Source organism: Rattus norvegicus, chromosome 4, assembly GCF_021556685.1.
Source record: "Rattus norvegicus strain SHRSP/BbbUtx chromosome 4, alternate assembly SHRSP_T2T, whole genome shotgun sequence".
In the NCBI taxonomy this organism is placed as follows: Eukaryota; Metazoa; Chordata; class Mammalia; order Rodentia; family Muridae; genus Rattus; species Rattus norvegicus.
In genome coordinates, this window is record NC_141537.1 from 178,979,888 (window position 1) to 178,999,506 (window position 19,619).

The 19,619-nt window shown below is 44.2% G+C and overlaps 2 protein-coding genes across 53 annotated transcripts in view; one reads left to right on the forward strand and one right to left on the reverse strand.

The window, feature by feature from the left end:
• The window catches only part of Sox5 (SRY-box transcription factor 5), a 955,418-nt gene that overhangs the window by 98,493 nt on the left and 837,306 nt on the right, over positions 1 to 19,619 (reverse strand). For 47 of the 49 annotated variants that reach the window (XR_015685240.1, XR_015685246.1, XR_015685248.1 and 44 more), the window contains 1 exon segment: positions 8,177 to 8,262. Coding sequence is in view for 36 of the 49 variants with exons in the window: in XM_087655720.1 (XP_087511846.1) it covers positions 8,177 to 8,262 (86 nt within the window). In the remaining 13 variants the exon portion in view is untranslated. 49 annotated transcript variants of the gene reach the window in all.
• The window catches only part of LOC147995138 (uncharacterized), an 84,976-nt gene continuing 79,310 nt past the window's right edge, over positions 13,954 to 19,619 (forward strand). For 3 of the 4 annotated variants that reach the window (XR_015687143.1, XM_087659835.1, XM_087659834.1), the window contains exons 1-2: positions 13,954 to 14,035; positions 15,774 to 15,960. Coding sequence is in view for 2 of the 4 variants with exons in the window: in XM_087659835.1 (XP_087515961.1) it covers positions 13,997 to 14,035; positions 15,774 to 15,960 (226 nt within the window). In the remaining 2 variants the exon portion in view is untranslated. Of the gene's footprint in view, positions 14,177 to 15,773; positions 15,961 to 19,619 lie in introns of all 4 variants that reach the window. The other variant, XR_015687144.1, reaches the window with a different exon arrangement.

The window sequence follows — 19,619 nt, forward strand, 5'->3', positions numbered from 1 at the left end:
AAATTTTTAAAGTTTAATTAATTCAATACGAATTCTTGATTGAGGACTACTTGCTTATTTTGAGCAAAATATGACCGTCCAAAAATTCCAATCTTTGTTTCCTTCTGCTTATCACTATTAATCACTGGTTGGAGTCGGTACTTTTGGCTTCCTATAGGTAGAACAGGTGGTAACCATCTTTTGGCCAAGACAGACACAGTATTTATAAAGTGAGAAGAAGCCGGATAAATATTTCCTTCTAATTTCAAATATTAGAAGCCTAGCTTTAAAAAATAGAAATAGGACCGTACAGTATAACTACTATTAAAAGATTCATGATGCTCATTAACTAAAATGCAAATTAATGAGAATGAATGGGAAAGATAAATGTTAGCTGGAAGTCTGCTGCAGTCGTTGGGTTTTATTAATTAAGTACAGACAATTCATAGCTGATTTCATCTCGACACAAACATCCAAAAATTCTGTTAGCTCTACTTTGCGTGAAGACTTAGACTCCATTTTAAATACAGGGATAAAGCTAGGTTCATTTTGTATAAAAATAAAACCCACCTTTTTTAAATAGAATGGACATCAGGAAGAAAAACGTCCAAGTCACACAACCGCACATGGGGGTGGGGTGGGTGCGGGGTATTTAGAAAAGAGGAATTTAAAAAAGAAATCAAAGGAGACAAAGGGAAAACGGGTCAAGTCAGTATATGCGAGTGCTAATTGGCTAGTTACTGTTTTGATAAACACATCCGTCTATTATGTAGACACAGTCTACGTCAACGTTGCTTTGGCAAGGTAAGCCTTACTGTGTCGCACAAAAGTGCCTCCAGTGTGTGTATTCTTATGTGTGTCTGTGCACGTTAGCATACAATACAGGAATGATTAGACGTTGCGATGTTTCGTCTCTCATTGGTAAGTTATAATGACTTCAGAAGAATTAGACAATTGCCCCAAGCACAAGCACACAGAGTCTATGCAGCAGCCCATGGCTGTGCCGAGGCGAGGGGAAGCAACAATCAGGCAAGGCAGAGCTGACTAGAGCTTTCTTTTAAACCCAAAGTGTCTTCAAATAGAGACTGAAATAACCACAAAGTCCCCTGGTACTTAAACACATTTTGCCTCAGAAATTAATCATAAGTTGCATTATTTTACTGGAAACTGCCGTTACCCTCGGTACGCAATAGACTGTGAGCGCCTGAGGTTTGCTAAACGTTTTTTGGGTCGCGATACCACAAGGAGATCGTGTCTTGCTGGGTGTACCCTTCCCAGGAGAGAGACGAGAAATCAGATGGAGAACATGTTTGACGGTGACCGCAGAAGATAAGTGGACAGGGGACCTTTCAGTGGGGGTGTCTGCAGGAGTGCTGGGTTATGACTTGAACAGTGTGGTGGGTGATGCAGGTCCCAGAAAGGGGTGGGGGGTGACACCATCTATTAACAGAAGGTGAGAGTGAGGCTTCCAGGCCAAGGGAGAGCCAAGCAGAAGGAAGAGCCACTATAAGACTCAAAGGCTACGAATCCGCCTTAGTACATAGGGAGCTCAGTGGAGCCCCTACAAATGGAACAGACCAAGGCTGCTTAAACCAAGGTTACAAATTAGTCTTCGTAAATACCGTGGTGCCAACCATGATGCCAGCCACATACAATGCTTCTTAAACATGTCACTAAGAAGAGTGTTTTGGCTTTCTTTGTTTTTTGGGTTTTTTTTTCTTTATAAAGTGTTAACATGATATTCTGGGATTAAATTAAAACTGTTTTTCTATTCCTACATAAGTCAAAGTTGTTCATTTGATTTTTCTACATTTCTTATCGTTGATAATTCTTAAAATATGGAGATTCATAGAGGAAACTACTTTTTTAACATTTATAGCTTAGAATTTTACTATCACAGGACAGTAGTATAAGACAATCAGAAAATTTATAGAAATTGTAACGCTAACTTTCTCTCCCCACCCCCGCCCCCATTTAACATGAGTTAAATTAATCCAGAAAAAGCACTCGGTCAAGCTCAGTAAGGAGAGTTGGGTTTTGATTGGCAGAAACCTGTGTGCTGGCTCGTTTATGGTAACTTGACCCAAGCTAGAGTCACTGGGAAGACAAAAGCCTCAACTGAGAAAGTGCTTCCACAGGATCAGGTTGTAGGCAAGCCCACAAGGTACTTTTTAAATTAGTGATGAATGTGGGAGGGCCCAGCCTGTTGTGGGTGGAGTCAGCCCTGGGCTGGTGGCCCTGAGTTCTATAAGAAATTAGGCTGAATAAGCCATGGGGAGCAAGTCAGCAAGCAGCACCCCTCCACAGCCTCTGCAGCATCAGCTGCTGCCTCCAGGTTCCTGCCCTGCTTTGAGTCCCTGTCCTGATTTCCTTCAGTGATAAATAGTGATGTAGAAGTGGAAACCAAGTAATCACTTTTTCTCCCCCAAGTTACTCTGGCCATGGGGTTTCATCACAGCAACAGTAGCCCTGACTAGAACAGCCAGGAAGTATAATTTACAACATCCCTCACAAGTGCCTCAGTACGGTTTGGGAAGAAGTCTTCCCTGAAGAAAAGGAACCTTTTCCGTTGAAACCTGAGGGTCAAGTCTGAGTCATCTGGGTGAACAAGGAGGTTAGTCTACGCTGACATTTTGATATCGTTTAGTTTACCCAGGAAGTACACCTTTGGGTCAAGAGAGGCTGCCGCCACATCAGGGTGACAAAATTCCATGGCCGACCAAACAAGGAAAATCAAGAAAGCTGCATAGCATTACCATCCTGTGGTCTGCCAGGACACGAGACAGCAGCCTCAGGCCACTCCAGCCTCATGCTTTCCCATCGTGAGGGACCTGCATCCTGTCAACAGGGAGCCGAAGGAAAGATCCCTTCCCTTCAGCGCATCTTGTCCAGGTATTTGGTCACAGCAGTGAGAAGGATACTGAAAACAGCCACCAACAGCGTTCTGGGGAGCGGGGAAAGACTGAGCTCATCAGGGAGGTATCTAAGGTCTCAGGCAGGAACAAGACATAACCGCTATTTATTTTTAATTAAAAAATTAGCAAAAAGAAAAGGCACTGGCCTGGCAAGATCTAGCCTGCAAGAGTATTCTGGGGCCGCTGTGGATGAAGGATGGACTGGCTTAGCATAGTCAGTTGTGATGGGAAGAAATGGGTGGAGTCTTGACACGTTTACTGAAAGAGAGGACCACACTGAAAGACAGACAGAGGGACAGAGGTCACGGCTCAGCACAGCACTTTCTTGGAAGTGGAGAAGGAGATTGGGTGAGGGCACTCATTGAGACCAGAGCAGCCTGGACATGGGGGAAGACGACCCTTGGGAGAATCACATGGGCCTGAGTCCATAGTCTACATAAACATCTATATCACCTTCCCTTCCCGTGGCCAACAGGCAGGCGGTCATGTGGCTCAGGAACGTAGAAAAGGTGTAGGAGACATCAGACACAAAGAGATTTGCTCTAAGGGAAAAGAAGCTTTTGGAAAGGTAACTGGAGTAACATGTTCGTTTTATTGTATCCATAACTGAGATTAGATCATTTGTCTCAAAAGATGAAAGAAACACATGATGATGGTGTTTGAAATATTTTATCTGCTCGTAAAAGTACACAATGGGATCCGTCTTCATAGAAAATAGTTTTCTATTACACACGGTAGTGATTTCCAAGGCCACAAAAATAATAGTTAAGTAGTAAAAAAGTAGTTTCATCCAAGGTGTGCCGTTTTGCTGGTTTCTGAAAGTCATTTTGTTTACCCCTGTTCTTCCTTCAGTAAATATATGTATATAGTGCTGTACGAGTGGGAAACATCACATGCACAAGGCAACTTTGAAAGACAACTGGATGGGTAAATCCCATCGGCCAGAAGTGGGAAGACCTGCCGAGTTCCTCATTAGATCTGGGTCTGAAAGTGTTTGAATCGACGCTCTGCAAAGCTCGAAGCTCAGAGTCTCAAATGCAGCCACCACTGTCCCTCGCCCTGGTCGCTTTGCTTCTAGAAGGCACAGGGAATTTGAAGAAACGCCAAGCAATCATTATGGTTACAATTTGATTCTCCTGCTATTGAGTTAGGGAGCCTCTTGGGAGAGGAGGACTCCGGAGTTACAAATAAAGTCTCTTAGGCATGGTGAACCAAATGTAATTATTTAAAATGGTGGAGTTTGAACTCTGTGCTCGAGCCTCCTTCCTTGTCAAAGGGAGCTACTAATATCTCACTCCAAGTGCAGTGACAATAATGAAATGAGATCGTTCTAGGAAACCCTTACCTATGATGCCGTGCAAGGCCTCGACCATCAGCTAGCAACATTAACTGCCACGGAATTTGATATAAATTCAAATCATTGTGTCTGCACCCAAGAATATACTGTAGTTAAGATTCTCTAACAACTATAGACTCAGATCAGTGCTAGTCTGTCAGAGGTGTGTGTATGTGTAACTCCCAAGTTGTTCTTTCTGCGCCCTCCTCAGTTCAGGGTCCCTACTGGTGTCCTGGCAAAGGGACCCCTGGGCTCACCACTCCTCACCCAGGACAAAGAGAAACAGATCAAACAGTAGCAGAAACCAAACGGTTAAACAATCTTATTTTTAAAATATTTAAAACAAAGAAAGCAGCGATTGGAGCCAGCAGGGCTATTGATCAGGTGCTTTCTTCCCTAAACCCGACTGAACTGGTTCTCCAGCATTGACTGCGTGCCTCTGCTTCTCATGGCCAGCACTGACCTCATGGCTCTTGCCTGTTTCTCCTGGCTAGCACTGACCACGTGCCTCTTCTCTCTACCTATTTTTCATGTCCCTTTTCCCATCTTCCCACAGCATAGAGCACAAATGTGTGCTAGCATCTTGGAGCTGGATGAACAGAGAGAAAGCTGGGCCAATGGCTTTAAGAGGCTTGAGTATGGAGAAAGCACTCTTCTCTCCCTCCCCAAGAGAGGAGGCCGAATTCACAAAGCTTGGAGATGTCAGAAGAAAAGAAAAACTCAAATCCCTTTCTCAACTGTTGGTTGATGAGCTACAAAACCCAAAGCCTCTTGCACTAGGAACACAGGACGGTCCTGAAGAGACCATAGTGGGACAGGCTGTCAGGGTACGCGTGTTGTCTTGGGGAGCTTTCTTGTGTTGGATGGGTTTGATGGAGGAGGATGGAATGTTTGCTACAAGGTATACTCTCGCCACAGCCCAAAGGAGACACAGAAGAGGGTCTCAGCTAGACATGCCAAGCTGTCTGTGAAGGAACATAGGGCAGGAAGCAAGGGATAGGAAGCAAGGGGCAGGAAGCAAGGGATAGGAAGCAAGGGGCAGGAAGCAAGGGGCAGGAAGCAAGGGGCAGGAAGCAAAGGGAGGACTCTTGTTATTCCAGTGGCTCTGTTACCTGAGTGGCTGCTGTCAATGGGGATGAGTATCAACCGCAAAGAAGGTATGACATTTTACTGATAAGACCCACCCAGCCCAGCCTACTGGAAGACTCTAATCAATGCCCAAGAGAACCACTCCAGTGTGCCAGGCTATATCGTCACAGGGATTGTATGTAGATAAGAAGGAAAAGTGTAAGTGGCTTCTTTATTTTTGGTCTCTAGAACTGGGTTTTACCTAATAGCAGACAGGTAGATGGTAAGATGTGAACTGGAGACGTGAATGAATTTCTAGCAGTGTGAGTTCTAATCTCTGGGAGGGTCCAGTGGTCCACTGAGAGCATTATAAAGAGATGGTCAGTGGAACCCAACATATTTCAAAGCAGAGTTTGGAGAGCATTAAAACTGGCTTGTTTCTTACATCCCACTAAGACAGCATTTCAGATTTCCCCAGTGGAAGTAGATGTACTGTAAACACTAAGACCATTGTAGATGGCTCCCCCTAAACCTATCTGTATAGGTCTACTATGTGGGGAGAAAGCCAGTGCCTTTGTAGGTGGTAAGCAGGCTGAAATTACGTTGAGGGATCTGCAGCTCTATAGTAAAGATATCAGAATCCACAAAGCAAAATCTTAGCAGCCCTCAAATGACAAGTCTTCGGAAATTGTTTGCAGTGATTATCTGCCCCACCCCCATTTTTCTCCTTAATTGCAAAATTAAATTACGTGCATGTGTTTGTGTAAGTATATCTTATGGGTGTGCATAGCCTTCTGTGAAGATGTTCTGATGGCCAGTTTGCTTATGATACTACAGTATGGGCAATTGGAGATCCTAACGAAAATGATAAACTTGAATGGGCACAAAAATCACTTACAAGGAACCCTTTCAAAGGCGATGCAAGGATGTACAGTTATAATTGTTCCAAGAAGGAGGCAGGACGGTGAGACATTCAAGAGGAGACTGAGCAGCAGAGATAAGATCATCATGATCACGTGTTCAGGAATACAGTGAACGAGGGAGCAAGACACATTGTCATGGAAAGGGAATGAGAGAGCCTCGCCCTGCTACAGATTAAGTTGTTTTCAGAAAGAGCGAACCGGTTTAGGCTCAAAGACTTTCTTCAGTTCTTGGTAAAGAAACTAATAGTTTAGATCATGAGAAAAGCTAAAAATGCATCAGAATGGAAACCAAGCTTAACTTATGCCAAATATTCTAATGTCTTCACAGGAAAAGCAGATGAGGTGCTCCCTGAGCAACACTTCTCTCCGGTGGAGACCAACAGTGAGACTCAGGTGGGCCCTTTCACCTTACAGGTCGCCCTTCTCTCCAGTGAGTCTGGCAAACAGAAACTCTCAACCTGTAAAATCAACCTCAAAATCCTATGTTTCCGCATTCAAATCTGTTGCTGGGGTCTGCTCTTCCATTTTTTTTTCCAATTCCTCTGTTCTTTGCACTCTTTTTGTCTTTTCTTCTAGCTCTGTTATAAAAGACCATTTTTTTTCCTATTACCTACAAGCACAGATGTTTTAAATGCCGGGTAATGTAAGCCATTCTTTGAGGAAGTTAGAAAAACACAATTTACCCATAGCAATGTAGACAGCGAGTGTATGTGTACATCCCTGAAGTCTTACCTATTACGGCCCCTTTCCCGTATTGTTGCTATTCCCCAGACGCCATTTGAAAAGGATAACAAATGTTACGGTAATTTTATTGTCCTCATGGCTCCCACACTTCCGAACATATTCTAGCTCAAAGAAACAGACTCGTGTCGTTTTTTCGCGGAAAGGATAAACTAGGAACGAATGCTACAACTTCTACAGGATACTCTCAATGCTCAATGCTCACACGGCTATGTCCTCCTGCCAGCCTCCAGCTTTGGACACATCTCTGCTCATGGGTTCTACCCAGCTCTGGAGGATCTGATGAAAACTCAGCCTAGATCACCTCCGGGCTATGGCAGGTCACACTCCTAGGTGCCGATCCACTGTCACGAAGTGGGACAGCCGTACCTCGGGCTCTGCACGGCGTGTTTCCCGTGCTCGTAGACCAGTTCTCCAGGACGAGGGTCCCAACTTAGCTTATCATCTCCTCTCATTAGCTGCATAATTCGAAGGCTCACGGTAACAGGGCGTATGAAGTATTTTATGTGGTACCAATTCAGAGAGTGAGATAAGGAACGCTCCCTCTGCTAAAATCATATCGATTCTCCTTTTAACCTCAGAGCCGTAATTTCTGAAATCGCCTGGACATCTGGTAAGGCTATTGACTTTTCCTGGGTGCACTGGAGATGCACAGTCTGAAGGGCAAAGAGGTCTCCATTAGGACGTCAGGGTAAACCCGAGCTCAAATGGACACCTGCTGGCCTTGGTCTGGTCTTCCTCGCTCGCTCGAATGATCTGCCGCTAAGCAAGGAGAACAAGTGGGTTCTGAACACTTTAATAACACCAGGCGTCCACAATGATTTCAAGTAACGTTCTGTTTCAGTTGCCTTGACTCATCGCTGTGGTTAGAGATCTCTGGTTGTTGTTGTTATTCTTATTATTATTTGGGGGACCATTCTACCACAAAAAAAAAAAATCACGGTGCCTACCAGCAAGATGGAAACGGAAGCTTGCATTGTTAAACCTTACCGGGCAATGACAAAATTGTAAGTAATCTTTAGTTCGGAGCACACAAACAAAACTGAAAAATAATCTTTGTGGGGGGGGGGGTTGAGGCTCAGAACAAATAAAGACAAAACAAACATGCAGCCAAAGTCTCCCGTCCACAGTGGTGCTTTGCTCTAAGAGGATAATGGTCGCCTTTGGCGGCTCCTACTTAACCCCTGCCTCCCCTGCATTGTCTCCCGACTTACCTGCAGCTGGAGTGGGCCTAAGCCTGGTGTCGCTGCAGCGGCAGCTGCCATGGTGGTTGGGATCAGCTGAACGGGGTAAGGGTCACCTAAGTAAGAGAATAATAGAGGCGTCAGCACCTTTTATCTCCTCTCCACCTGCAAATTAAACTCCTGCATTCACTCTTCCCCAAAGCACGCCTTTGTGTGTCTGGCTGGGGCCTAATGAAAAGCTCTATTGTGTAGCCTTTACCAACACTCTTCACAACCCTGGCTGAGAGAGGAATGTGAATAAAGGAGCAAGCAATTAAGGCTGAAACCTCATCCTTTTTTCATGATGTGTTTAGGAAAATGGGGGGTTGGGGGTGCATGGTTCAGAGGGCTGTACTTGAACACACACACACACACACACACACACACACACACTGCAGACTTGGTCAGAGCACAGCAGAGGGCTGTACTTGAACACACACACACACACACACACACACACACACACACACACCACTGCAGACTTGGTCAGAGCACAGCAAGTCCTTGCCAACTTTTCAGTCTTATCACAGGCAGAACTTAACTAAACCCACTTTCATTTTAAGGAGCTAAAAACCAAAGATCAGAGCCATTAGCTAAACTTTTTTGAATGTTGTGTTACTATGGCCTGGATTCAAATAATCTCTTTAATAGCTCACGGGCGATTCCAGGGTAAAGAAAGCATTTTCATGTTTGTCCTTCCTTTCTTTCCTTTGTGACACTATAGGGGATGGTGACATTTTAATTTTATAGAGATAAATGTTGACAAAAGTATATTTTAAAGGCAACAAACAAATAGATCTTTCAAATTTAAACTAAAAAAAAATAAGGTCAAAGATTACTCTTGTTTTTCTCATCTTGTGCTCTATAAAAATGTGTTTCACAGGTATACATGGATTGTGTGGTGCATTTTTGATGCAGATCAAGAGATATTTATTTGCTTAGTAAGAGCTAAGGTAGATACTTTCCACAGAGGCCAATTGTGTGTTAGTAAGGTAATCAATAGGGCACATTGCTAGCCACTGGGAATATGATATAGCAAGAAATCAAAAGTAATGACTACAAGAACAATTTTTCTAATATATTAAACTGGCTCTAGAAATTGAACATGGGGGGCCAGGTGCCTATAAACCCACCATTCAGGAAACTGAGGCAGAAGGACCTGAAATGCATGGCCGGTGGGGTATACACAAGTGAGACCCTGTCTGAAAAAAAAAAAAAACAAACCAGCAAAAATTAATCCATGAAAGAAACGGTTTAAGTGTTCACTCATAAACAATATTAAGGTAATTCTGTTTTAAACACTTATGGGTACTAGGGATAAATGGTGAACACTGCTCTTGGCATTAGAAGGTGAATTTTTAAAAAGGTGTGACACAAACAGTGGTTTTATTAGGAATACAGTGAAGTTCGAGCTGTAGGCTTCCAGAGAGGTCCCATAGCAGCATTTTCACAGAGCCTCGACATCTTTGTTTCACCAATTTCTTAATTTTATACTTGGTTGTGATTTTGTGCTTTAATAAGTATTATTTACTAGTATAGAGATTTTACATAGATAACATTTAGCATTTTTATTCAGAAGAGAATGCTCTAGCTTTGTCTCAGTTAGTGTGACAGAGCCTGAGGAAAAGCAGCCAGGAGGATCAAGAGCTCATTTGGATTTCTGTTCCAGGTGACTTTGCCTTGCTGAGAAGTCACAGGGAGGACTCGAGACAGCCAGTTCATAGACGTAACATTCATGGACAAGCGGGGAGAACTGAATGTATGCACACATGCTGCCTGCTTACTTGTTCAGCTAGATATCTTATGCCATCCAGGGGCTTGCCTAGGGAATGGTGCTGCCCACAATGGGCTGGATCCTCTATAGCAACCAACAATGGACATAATCCCCCACAACTGATCTAAGTAATTCTGAAACTGAGACTCTTTCCTTACGTAACATAGGTGGTATCAGGTTGACAGTTTAAACTAAGAGCACAGGGTAGCTGAACTACAGAGGAGGCTTCGAAGAAGATATTCATGGGGCTGTGGATGGTGCTGGGTGACAACTTAGTGTTCAGGGTTCTACAAGAAAATGTTAGAGCATCTAACTTTATCCTACAGAAGAAAGGGAACCCCACACGTGAAGAAGAAAAACAACCAGGATTACTTAACCAGCAAGTGGAAGTCACGGAAATAGACTTCTGTGTAGCAGGTGACAGGGGTGGATTGGTAAGAGCCTACGAAACTCAATACTTAAGTGGGTAGAACTCACGAGGAAGCTGGCTGGTTTTATGACAAGGCAGGAACTGGTTCAAGGTGAGTTCCAGAGTTTCCACTCAACATTGACAGAAGAGAAAGTCGGTTTATTTATTCGGCTCATAACAGAGATACAGAATGAGATCCCCCCACTAGGGTAGGAGGCTGAGGGAATTACGTGAAGAAATAAGAAAGCATTTTGGATATTTTGCGCACCAAGCTTTGAGAGAGACGAGCACGCTTCCAAATGAAGCCGTCAGAGTTGATGACATCAATTTGGAGTAAACACAGTTGAGAACGAATCCCAAGTGAACAGGTGCTAGGACTGGAGACTGAGTTGGTATTTATAACCTAAAGGGAACATGGAGACTCCTGGCGACTTTAAAAATAAGCGCGCGACCTTGGATTATAAGCATCGAAATAACCCGGGGAGAAAGTCTCGTTGAGAGACTGTAGGATAAGCTGGCCTGTGAGAGGCAGGGCGGTGGCCATCTTGATAACAAAAACCGACGTTGGAAGAGTAGCCTAAGAAATGAGTAGCACCATTCATTCATTCCCTGGGAATGGATCAGTGATTAGCTGAAGAGGGGCACAAATTTTCCCTCTGCCCTTGCCCAATGGACATGACTGGTTGCTTCAAGTTTCTGCCACCTTGAACTGACCCACCCCCCAGCCCCGAGTTCGACCATGACTTGGAACTACAAGCTAACTCGTACTCCTCCTCCAAGCTGTTTGTGTGAGGTGATTTCATCACTGCAACCGTGAATAACGCATTCTGGGAATTTCGACTGACCGTGAAGGAATATTCAGGGAAGAGGAGGCCCATAGAAATGGAACCAGGAGTGGAAAAGGTGAGCTGGGGTGGGAGCTGGGATCTCACTGGGGAGAATCTGGTGAAAACTCACTGGGAGTCAATGTGTTCAGGTGAGGATGGGGCAAAGTTGCTGAAAGCGACTGTGGATCTCTTCTTAAAATGTGATTGTCCCTGAGCAGAGGCCACGTTCCCTAAGAAAGGAACATTTGCAAAGTCAGCCCTAAAACCCAGCGCACCAGGCACTGCTGGGAGAACTGCATTGACTCTTATATTTCTGGCCCGTGTGCCGCCCCCCTTCCCCTGATGTGCAAGATTATTCTCGAATGCACAGACTAGGACAAACTTGGTGACAGTTCACTTGTCAGATGGAGGTACAAACCTAGCCCACCCTAGCCAGTCAGTGCGCATGCTCTAACTATAGGGCGCCAACTCCATCCCTGGTCAGCCAGTGCGCATGCTCTAACTGTAGAGAGTCAACCCCGCCCCTGGCCAGCCAGTGCACCGGCTCTACCAAAGGATGGTATGGATTTCCCACATCATGGTGCTTCGGGCATCAGCATGGAGGGATCAGGACGAAGGCTGGGTGTCTAACTGCACCTAGCTTTGGGAAAATTAGTTAAATCGGCATGAACATAGCTTCTGAATCAGAATTTAAATCTTAATGGGATTTCCAGGTGATCTGCAAGCATCTTCGCCTTGTCAACTGTGGGAAGAAACAACTCAGAAGTTACTGCAGGCAGAAGTGTGACCAGGAGGGCTTCATGTTTAAAGAGACAAATGCGTGCAAACATTATAGCAGGCTGCTCTGCTAATGAGGAGCATCCGGTAAAGACGGGGCAAGCATGTGACAAGGGGAGGGGCAGATGATGTCACACGTTTGGGCTTTATTACCACTTGGTATCATTAATTGCTTAATCTATATGACACTGGTTCAACGGAGGGAAGTTGAAACGTTTGAAGCTGAAGCCACATTTGTACAAACTAGCTAAAATGGTAAATATTGTAATTGTATGGTTATTAGAATCGATCATGTAAATGCTTACAACATTGTAATTCATTTGTATTCCTCATTTAATGAACACAATCTTAAAATTAAAGCGTTCATGTACAGGCTCTGGTGCTCTTCACGGGGATAATTCATTTATGTAATTTACTTTCCCTGTTGTAAATTAATCAATTAATAAGCACTTGCAACATCCACCATGTGATTAGGAATCCATCGGGTGCTGTGTGAGACATACACAATAAAATTAAAGAAATCTGGGCCTCTAATCATCATACGTTCATTCTATCTGAGCATGTTGGAGTTGCTCAGGCCATTGCTAAGTACTACAGGAGTTAAAGACTGCTTTAAACAACAGTTAAAGGGGTAGAGAGGAGTCGCTGTGGCTCCAGGGGCTGTCAGGTGGTGGGGAGGCCAGAGTGAGCGAAGTGTGACACCTGGACAGGGAAAAGGAGCCCAGCCTAACTGATGAGCCCTGAAAGAAAGCAGAGAGGAGAAACCTTTTCCCTACTCCGTCGTGAAAGAGATTTGGCTGCTCGACACAGAAAGGCAACAGATGAGAACTGAGTGTCTGGCCAGGGTGGTTCCTGCCTGCGAGGCTAAGACAGAGACCATCAGTTCTGGGCCATCCTGGGCTATATTGTGAATCTCAGTCCAGCCCGAGCTACATAGCAGGATCCTCTCTCAAAGAAAAATAATATATACATGTGGTTTCAGCAATGCCACTAAAGAGATTAAGTAACAGGAGGAATAACTTGGTGACCTAGATGCGTATTTCAGAAACACAAGCTCATGCGTGTGTTTGGATGGGAGAGAGCACCTGAAAAGTTGTCTCTGGTTTATACTCCACTAACATCTAAATAGTAATAGGTTACATGTGCAGGTAAAGGTCGAGGGTGAAAATCTACACTATTCTATTAACACTATTAACAGTTTTTTATGATGCACATATCAGAATATTATGAAACAATCATATAAGCAATAAGTTATTGATTACGTGTGTCATGGGTTGAATTGTCTAGCCCCTGTTGGTGTACTGAAACCCAAATTCATACTGAGCATGGCTATATATGGATTTAAAGAAATGAATAAGTAAAATGTACTCACAGATAGACCTTCATCTAAGAGAAGTCCATTGTTTAAAATTAATGTGTCTGTGTGTGTGTGTGTGTATGTGTGTGTGTATGTGTGTGTGTATGTGTGTGTGTGTGTGTGTGTGTGTGTTGTCTGTATGTATCATATTATACATGCTGCCACCAGAGATAACTTTGGTGAGTCAGTTCTTGTCTCCCACTTGTGAAGGAAGGCTGTGTCTTGCTGGGTCTGGCCCCTGGGATCTATAATCTAGGCTAGCTGGCCCTTAAGCTTCTGGCTGATTCTCCTGTTTCTCTTCTCCCCTTCTGAGTGCTACGATTACAGGTTAGAGTCAGCATGTCTAGCATGGGTCCAGGGGACCGAACTCAGGCTACTGTGCTTGGCAGAAATAGATTTCGCACTTTGGGCCATCTTCCTGGCCCTGAAAGAAGTCCTGATAGGAGGATTTTAGGACACAGACATACCTGTGAGGGAGGCAGAGGAGGAAGTATCATGGAGGCTGAAGAAAGAGACTCCCTAAGAACTGTGTCATCTCTAAAATCTCCTAGATTCCATGCTTGCGAGAAACATTCCTGTTGTCTAAGCCACCCAGTCTGTGACGCTTCATTCTAGAACACAGCAGTCTGGGGGCACTATCTGATAACCTGTTTGGATATTTAAGGGAATGGAGGACAATGGAGGACAACAAATTTTAGCAGCAGAAGTAAGTAAAGTACGAACAACCACTGTGTCTCTTCAGCCACACAGCCTCTGAGATGTATACGTGTGATCTTTGGCAAGACTTCAGCCCATTTCAGAAGCTTCTCTCCAAGGAGCCGCACCATAGCAGCCGTCTCTGCCCAATGTGAGATTCACAGGCATTGCACCATTTCTGCCTCAATATTAATCTTTTAGAACCCAAAATATTTAGAGCTGAGTATGTTGAAACCGGCAATCATGTTCTGGAGTAAATCGAAACATAGTCATGGAAATTTCCATGTAGCTATTTAATTCTTAGTTAAGGAAACTCAAAATACATTTTACAAACATGCAATGTGCTTAAGTAGATATGGGATCTATGAGAGTTCGTAATGGTAAACAAAAAATCAGAAGCTATCGGAGACGAATACTTTTGTACAAAAGCTGTCCCTCATTATCACACCACCCCGCGGTTACCTGATCCAAGAAAATACTACAAGAGACTTATTTTGTAAATACCACAGGAAGAACTTAGTGAATGGGAGATAATGGAAAATTCTGACTTTTAAAGTCCAATCATGTGTTATTCAAATTGACTTTCAACTACTTAAAAGTAATTTCTTTTATTCCTACCTCAGTTTTTAACCATTTGAACAGTTTTTTCCCTCAACCTTTCCAAAGTTAATTTGCTTATTTGAAGTTCAAGCCTGGAAAATTCTAGTTCAAAATAACAATTTTTATGAGGTTGAAAAAAATACACCATGGCCCTAGCTTCCTCAACTGTGGGTCACAACCCCACATAGGGCCAGGTAACCCAACGTGGACTTGAGGAACAGCAAGCGAGGGTGAAAAGTTTCTGAAGACGCCATGCCCAGGGTGCCAGTCAATGCTTTGACAATACAGCCAGATTACAGTGTACGTGGGAACAAAGGCTAGTCTGGCCTTAACCCCTTCAGAAGGTTTCCTGATACTGCTGAGTCACACCCTGAAACTGCACATAACACTCTGGTTGTGTTATGATATGTTGCTATGGTATATAAAAGACAAGAAAATATTTTTTTCAAATGGGGTTATTCATCTTTGGAGTTTGAGAAGTAGGTGCGGCCTTTGCCAGGGTCAGGCAAACACTTTCGGCGGCCCCGCTGACCTAATGCAGAGGCTATTGAAATCTACATGTCTACTGAAATGAGGTGGTAAATACTTCATCAGCCTGGAGCGTTTATTATGCCGTTGTTTTGCTTCCTTGACAACAACAGATTTCTTTCTCTAGGTGCCAGGAAATATGTAAACCTCTACTCTCCCCCCAACATGCATGTACACATATCTGCATATATATACACATACATGTTCATGCATGCACACACGTGCACAAGTGCACATACACACGCACACACACATGTACACTCGAGTGTGCGCGCTTGGTCCTGTCATTTGTTGTCTAATGAGATAATCATGCAAACACATGAAACTGGCCTCAGGATGCTCTGGGCAAAGTGGAAGGGCGTTGAACGGTTTCCAGAAATCTTGAGGAAAGAGATTAGCCTGGGAAGAAACTTCAGCAAAATGAAGACTGTTGATTTGAATGTCTCCAGGCAATGAGCCACTTTCACTGAGAGATTATACTTCAGGACGCTTACAGGATCTGCCTTCTACGTCTCTGTCTGCCACAGTATACACAAGCCTCCATCACTTCCTGGAGGCAGATTATCTGTCTTCTCAGATGTACATTTAATACACACTGACCCTCCTTTTCTACCTTCCAGCGGGGAAGCTCTGGAAGACAAAATAAGGCTCTCAAGGACAGTGTGGAAGAGAGACCAAGAATGAGGGTGTTGCGTTGGCCCCTCTCAGACGCTGTGGAAAGAATGGGCAACCAGCACCTTGGGATCCCCTCATTTGCTGACAATGCTCACACAACTCGAACCCCTGTGTGGGCCCCAGCATACACAGGTACATCCTTCTAACATATCCAGTACAGAACAGGAGCAGTGAGCTGCGTGCCCAGAGGGTGACCAGAACTGAGAGCTCGCAGAGCCCTGCACTTTGCTCTGATGGCAACGGTAAGCCAGTGCCGATGCTAAGCGGGCTGGTGACACAGCCTGATTTGTGTTCCAGATCAATTTTGTGGCTAGAGAGAGATCGATTGGGAGAGGGAGAGGCAAGACAAAGAGACATGTTAAACCCACTGCTTTAAATCCAGTGGGAAATGCTAATGGCCTGGACTAATCGGGATGGGACAGGAGAGGGACAGCACCTGCAGAGAGCAGAGGCCCCAATTAGTTGGCTGAAAAGAGGCCTGAGGAAACAGAGGGGGAGACCACAGGTGAGCCACAGGGAGACCACGGAGGTTTCATTCTGACCTGTGGCTCAGGAACGGAATCTCACTGTCCTCCAAATTCCTTATTCCCCGCCTGGACTGAGTGTGGGCATTTAGTATTTATTGAATTTTAGAACTTTGTCAAATTTGGAACATTTTACATATGCTAGCACGCGTGCACACACGTGTGTGTGTGTATGTGTGTGTGCATGTATGGTTTGTATGTGTGTGTGTGTGTGTGTGTGTGTACACATGTACACACATGTTTATACTGAACCTTCACTGGGAGGGATTAAGAAGGTGAAACACAATCTAACAGGGGGGTTTATGGTTTATTCGTCGAGATTTATTTCATTGCTGTGTGCACAGTTGTGTACCTGTGTGTGATTATGCCACATATGTAATTGTACTTGAGGAGGTCAAAAGTAGTTGTCGGATCTCCTGGAGCTGGAGTTACAGGTGTTTGTGGGTGCTGGGAATTGAACTTGGGTCCTTTGAAGGAGCAATCGGAACCTTTAACTGCTGAGCCTTCTCTCCAGCCTGTAACTGTGGTGCTGAGAGGAGGGCATTTGGAGGGTGACCAGAGATGGGAGCTTTGTGATTACACACCAGGGAGTTTAGAAGAGAAACAGGAACCCTGTCCCTTGTGACTCTGTGCCGTGTCACATGCTGCATCAGCTGGGAAGAGGGCGACCCTCAGATGTGGCTCTGACCTGTGAGTCAGAAGAAACCGTTGTTTGTCCTGAGTTCCCGCTCTGTGATGTTGCATTACTAGGAACTGAGGGGTAACTTTCTATAACCCAGGAGGAGAGCTTTATATAGAGTGGGAGTACCTGGGGAAGCGACCATGCTTTTCTTAGTAAATGTTGCATTTTAGCTCCTAACACACAGCAAGTAGCCAATAAATGTTTTAAAATTTATATATTATAAATTAATAACTATTGAGTGCAGTGACAAGTGCCAATGGAAACATGAGACAAGTTGAGAGACTCGTTTTACTGAGGGCTGGATGGGTGCATGGGTGGGTGAATGGATAGAGGCATGGATGGGTGCATGGATGGGTACATGGATGGTTGCATGGATGGGTGCATGCATGGATGCATACATGAATAAGTGGATGGGGTAGGTGGATTGATGGGAGGGTGGATATATGGATGGATGTGTGTGTGGGAAGACAGAGTAGTGTGTGTCGATGAATGAACATGTATGGGCCTGTATGGAGACAGATGCATAGATGCCTTATATGACCTCAACCTTGGGCTTTAGTTCTTCAATTATTTTGTTATTTCTTCATAGTAAGCTGCAAAACCACTTCCCTGAACAAAATCTCAGGCCCTCAAGTGATTCACCTGTCATGTCTTTGAGTTGTTCCTTGTGATGCTGGCTCAGGGTCAGGTGAACCCTAGTCTACCTCTTGGGTTCTGGGTCAGAGTGTGCCTCCACCACAACAATTGTTCAACTGCATTTGTCACTCGAGGTTGGAAGTAGAGATCCCCACACTTAGAGGCATCCATCCCTGGATATGTTTTCCCTCATTGATTTAGATGAATTTCTTCCAAACATTTCCTCTCAACACGAGGCACATTTCTAGCATACCGCAATTCTTTACATCATCACCATCTTACTGTATTCGACCTACTACACAGTATCAGAAACAAGGTGCCTGGGAAACAAGAATCCAATCCTCCCTCCCTCCTTCCTCCCCTCCCTCCCTCCCCATCTCTGTCATGCTCAGGCTGGCCTCCAACTCTTCAGCAATCTTTTTCTTCAGCCTTCTAAGTGCCAGACTCACAGGAGTGAGCCCCTTTCATGACCAACTAACATTCACTTATTATGGTGCTGGAGGCCAGGAAGCCTAAGAGCAAGGGCCTGACCAGTACCACATACAATGACAGACCGTTTCATAGATGCTGCTTGTAGAAGCCACCACTCAGAAGGGACAGAGCAGCTCTCGGATCCCTCTCCCTAAGGGCTTCTCTCTCTTGACCTATTTGTCCTGAATGCCCCAGTTTCTAGAAGAATCACCCCAAGAACTGGAATTGTACCACATGAGTTCTGGGCAGAAATAGACACTCGCACTAGAAGAATTCAATTCTTCTCAGATAGATTGTGGGCATGCCAAAAGCGGGGACTATGTTTTACGAATCTTTCAATACTCACTTCCAAGCACAGTGCCTGACTCATTTAGGGCTTCTAAGAATGAACGAATGAATGAAGAATTTACTTAGTTATGAAGCTAGTCAAGTATCTAAAACTGGATATACCTCCTGGTGGATTGAAAGTTTAGGGTTTAATGAAAGAAACAGATCATAAGCAAATAATTCTAAAAATAAGAAACAATTGGTTTGAAGATACAGTGTTTAATTCAAACAAACAATTTTTAAAAAAATTGGCTCCCTATAATAAAAAGAGCAGGTAGTGAAGAAGGGTAGAGGCTGAGGGCGTGACATCCTGCATAGAAGATAAATCATTAGTTCCAGAGATGTAGTTCAGGGCTAGAGCATTTCTCTAGGACACGGGCATCCTGGGTTTAATTTTCCACACCACGATGAATTCTAAAAAGAGTCTAAGAGAAAGATGAATTTTCTGTTATATATTTTCAGGGAACGGATATCTTTTCTACTCCATGATCTGTCTTATAAACTTTTTTATTCCAAAAGCAATTCATGTCTGACTAGATAGATATGAAAGTAAACTATATTTAGGTCAGTGAGATGAGGGGTAAGCTCAGAGGGTAGGGGGCTTGCCACAAAACCTCAAAACCCAAATTTGATCCCTGCAATCTACATGACCTGAGAGAGAACCATTTCATGCAAGTTGTGTTCCAACCTCTCTGGTTAGGCTGTATACACACACACACACACACACACACACACACACACACACACACACACACCATACACCACACACCACACTCCACATATCATACATCACACACACACATACATCTCACCACACACACACACACACACACACATACATATACCATACACCACATGCACATACACACATACACACACACATACATACCTTATCACATACCACGTGCACACACACACACATACACACACCATACACTACATGCACACACACATACATACACACACCATATACCACATGCATACACACATACACACACACACACACCATACACCACATGCACACACATACACACACCATACACCACATGCACACACACACACACACCACACACCACACACCACATGTACACACACACACACACACACACACACACACACACACACACCATTTTGAGTAAATAGTATGCATC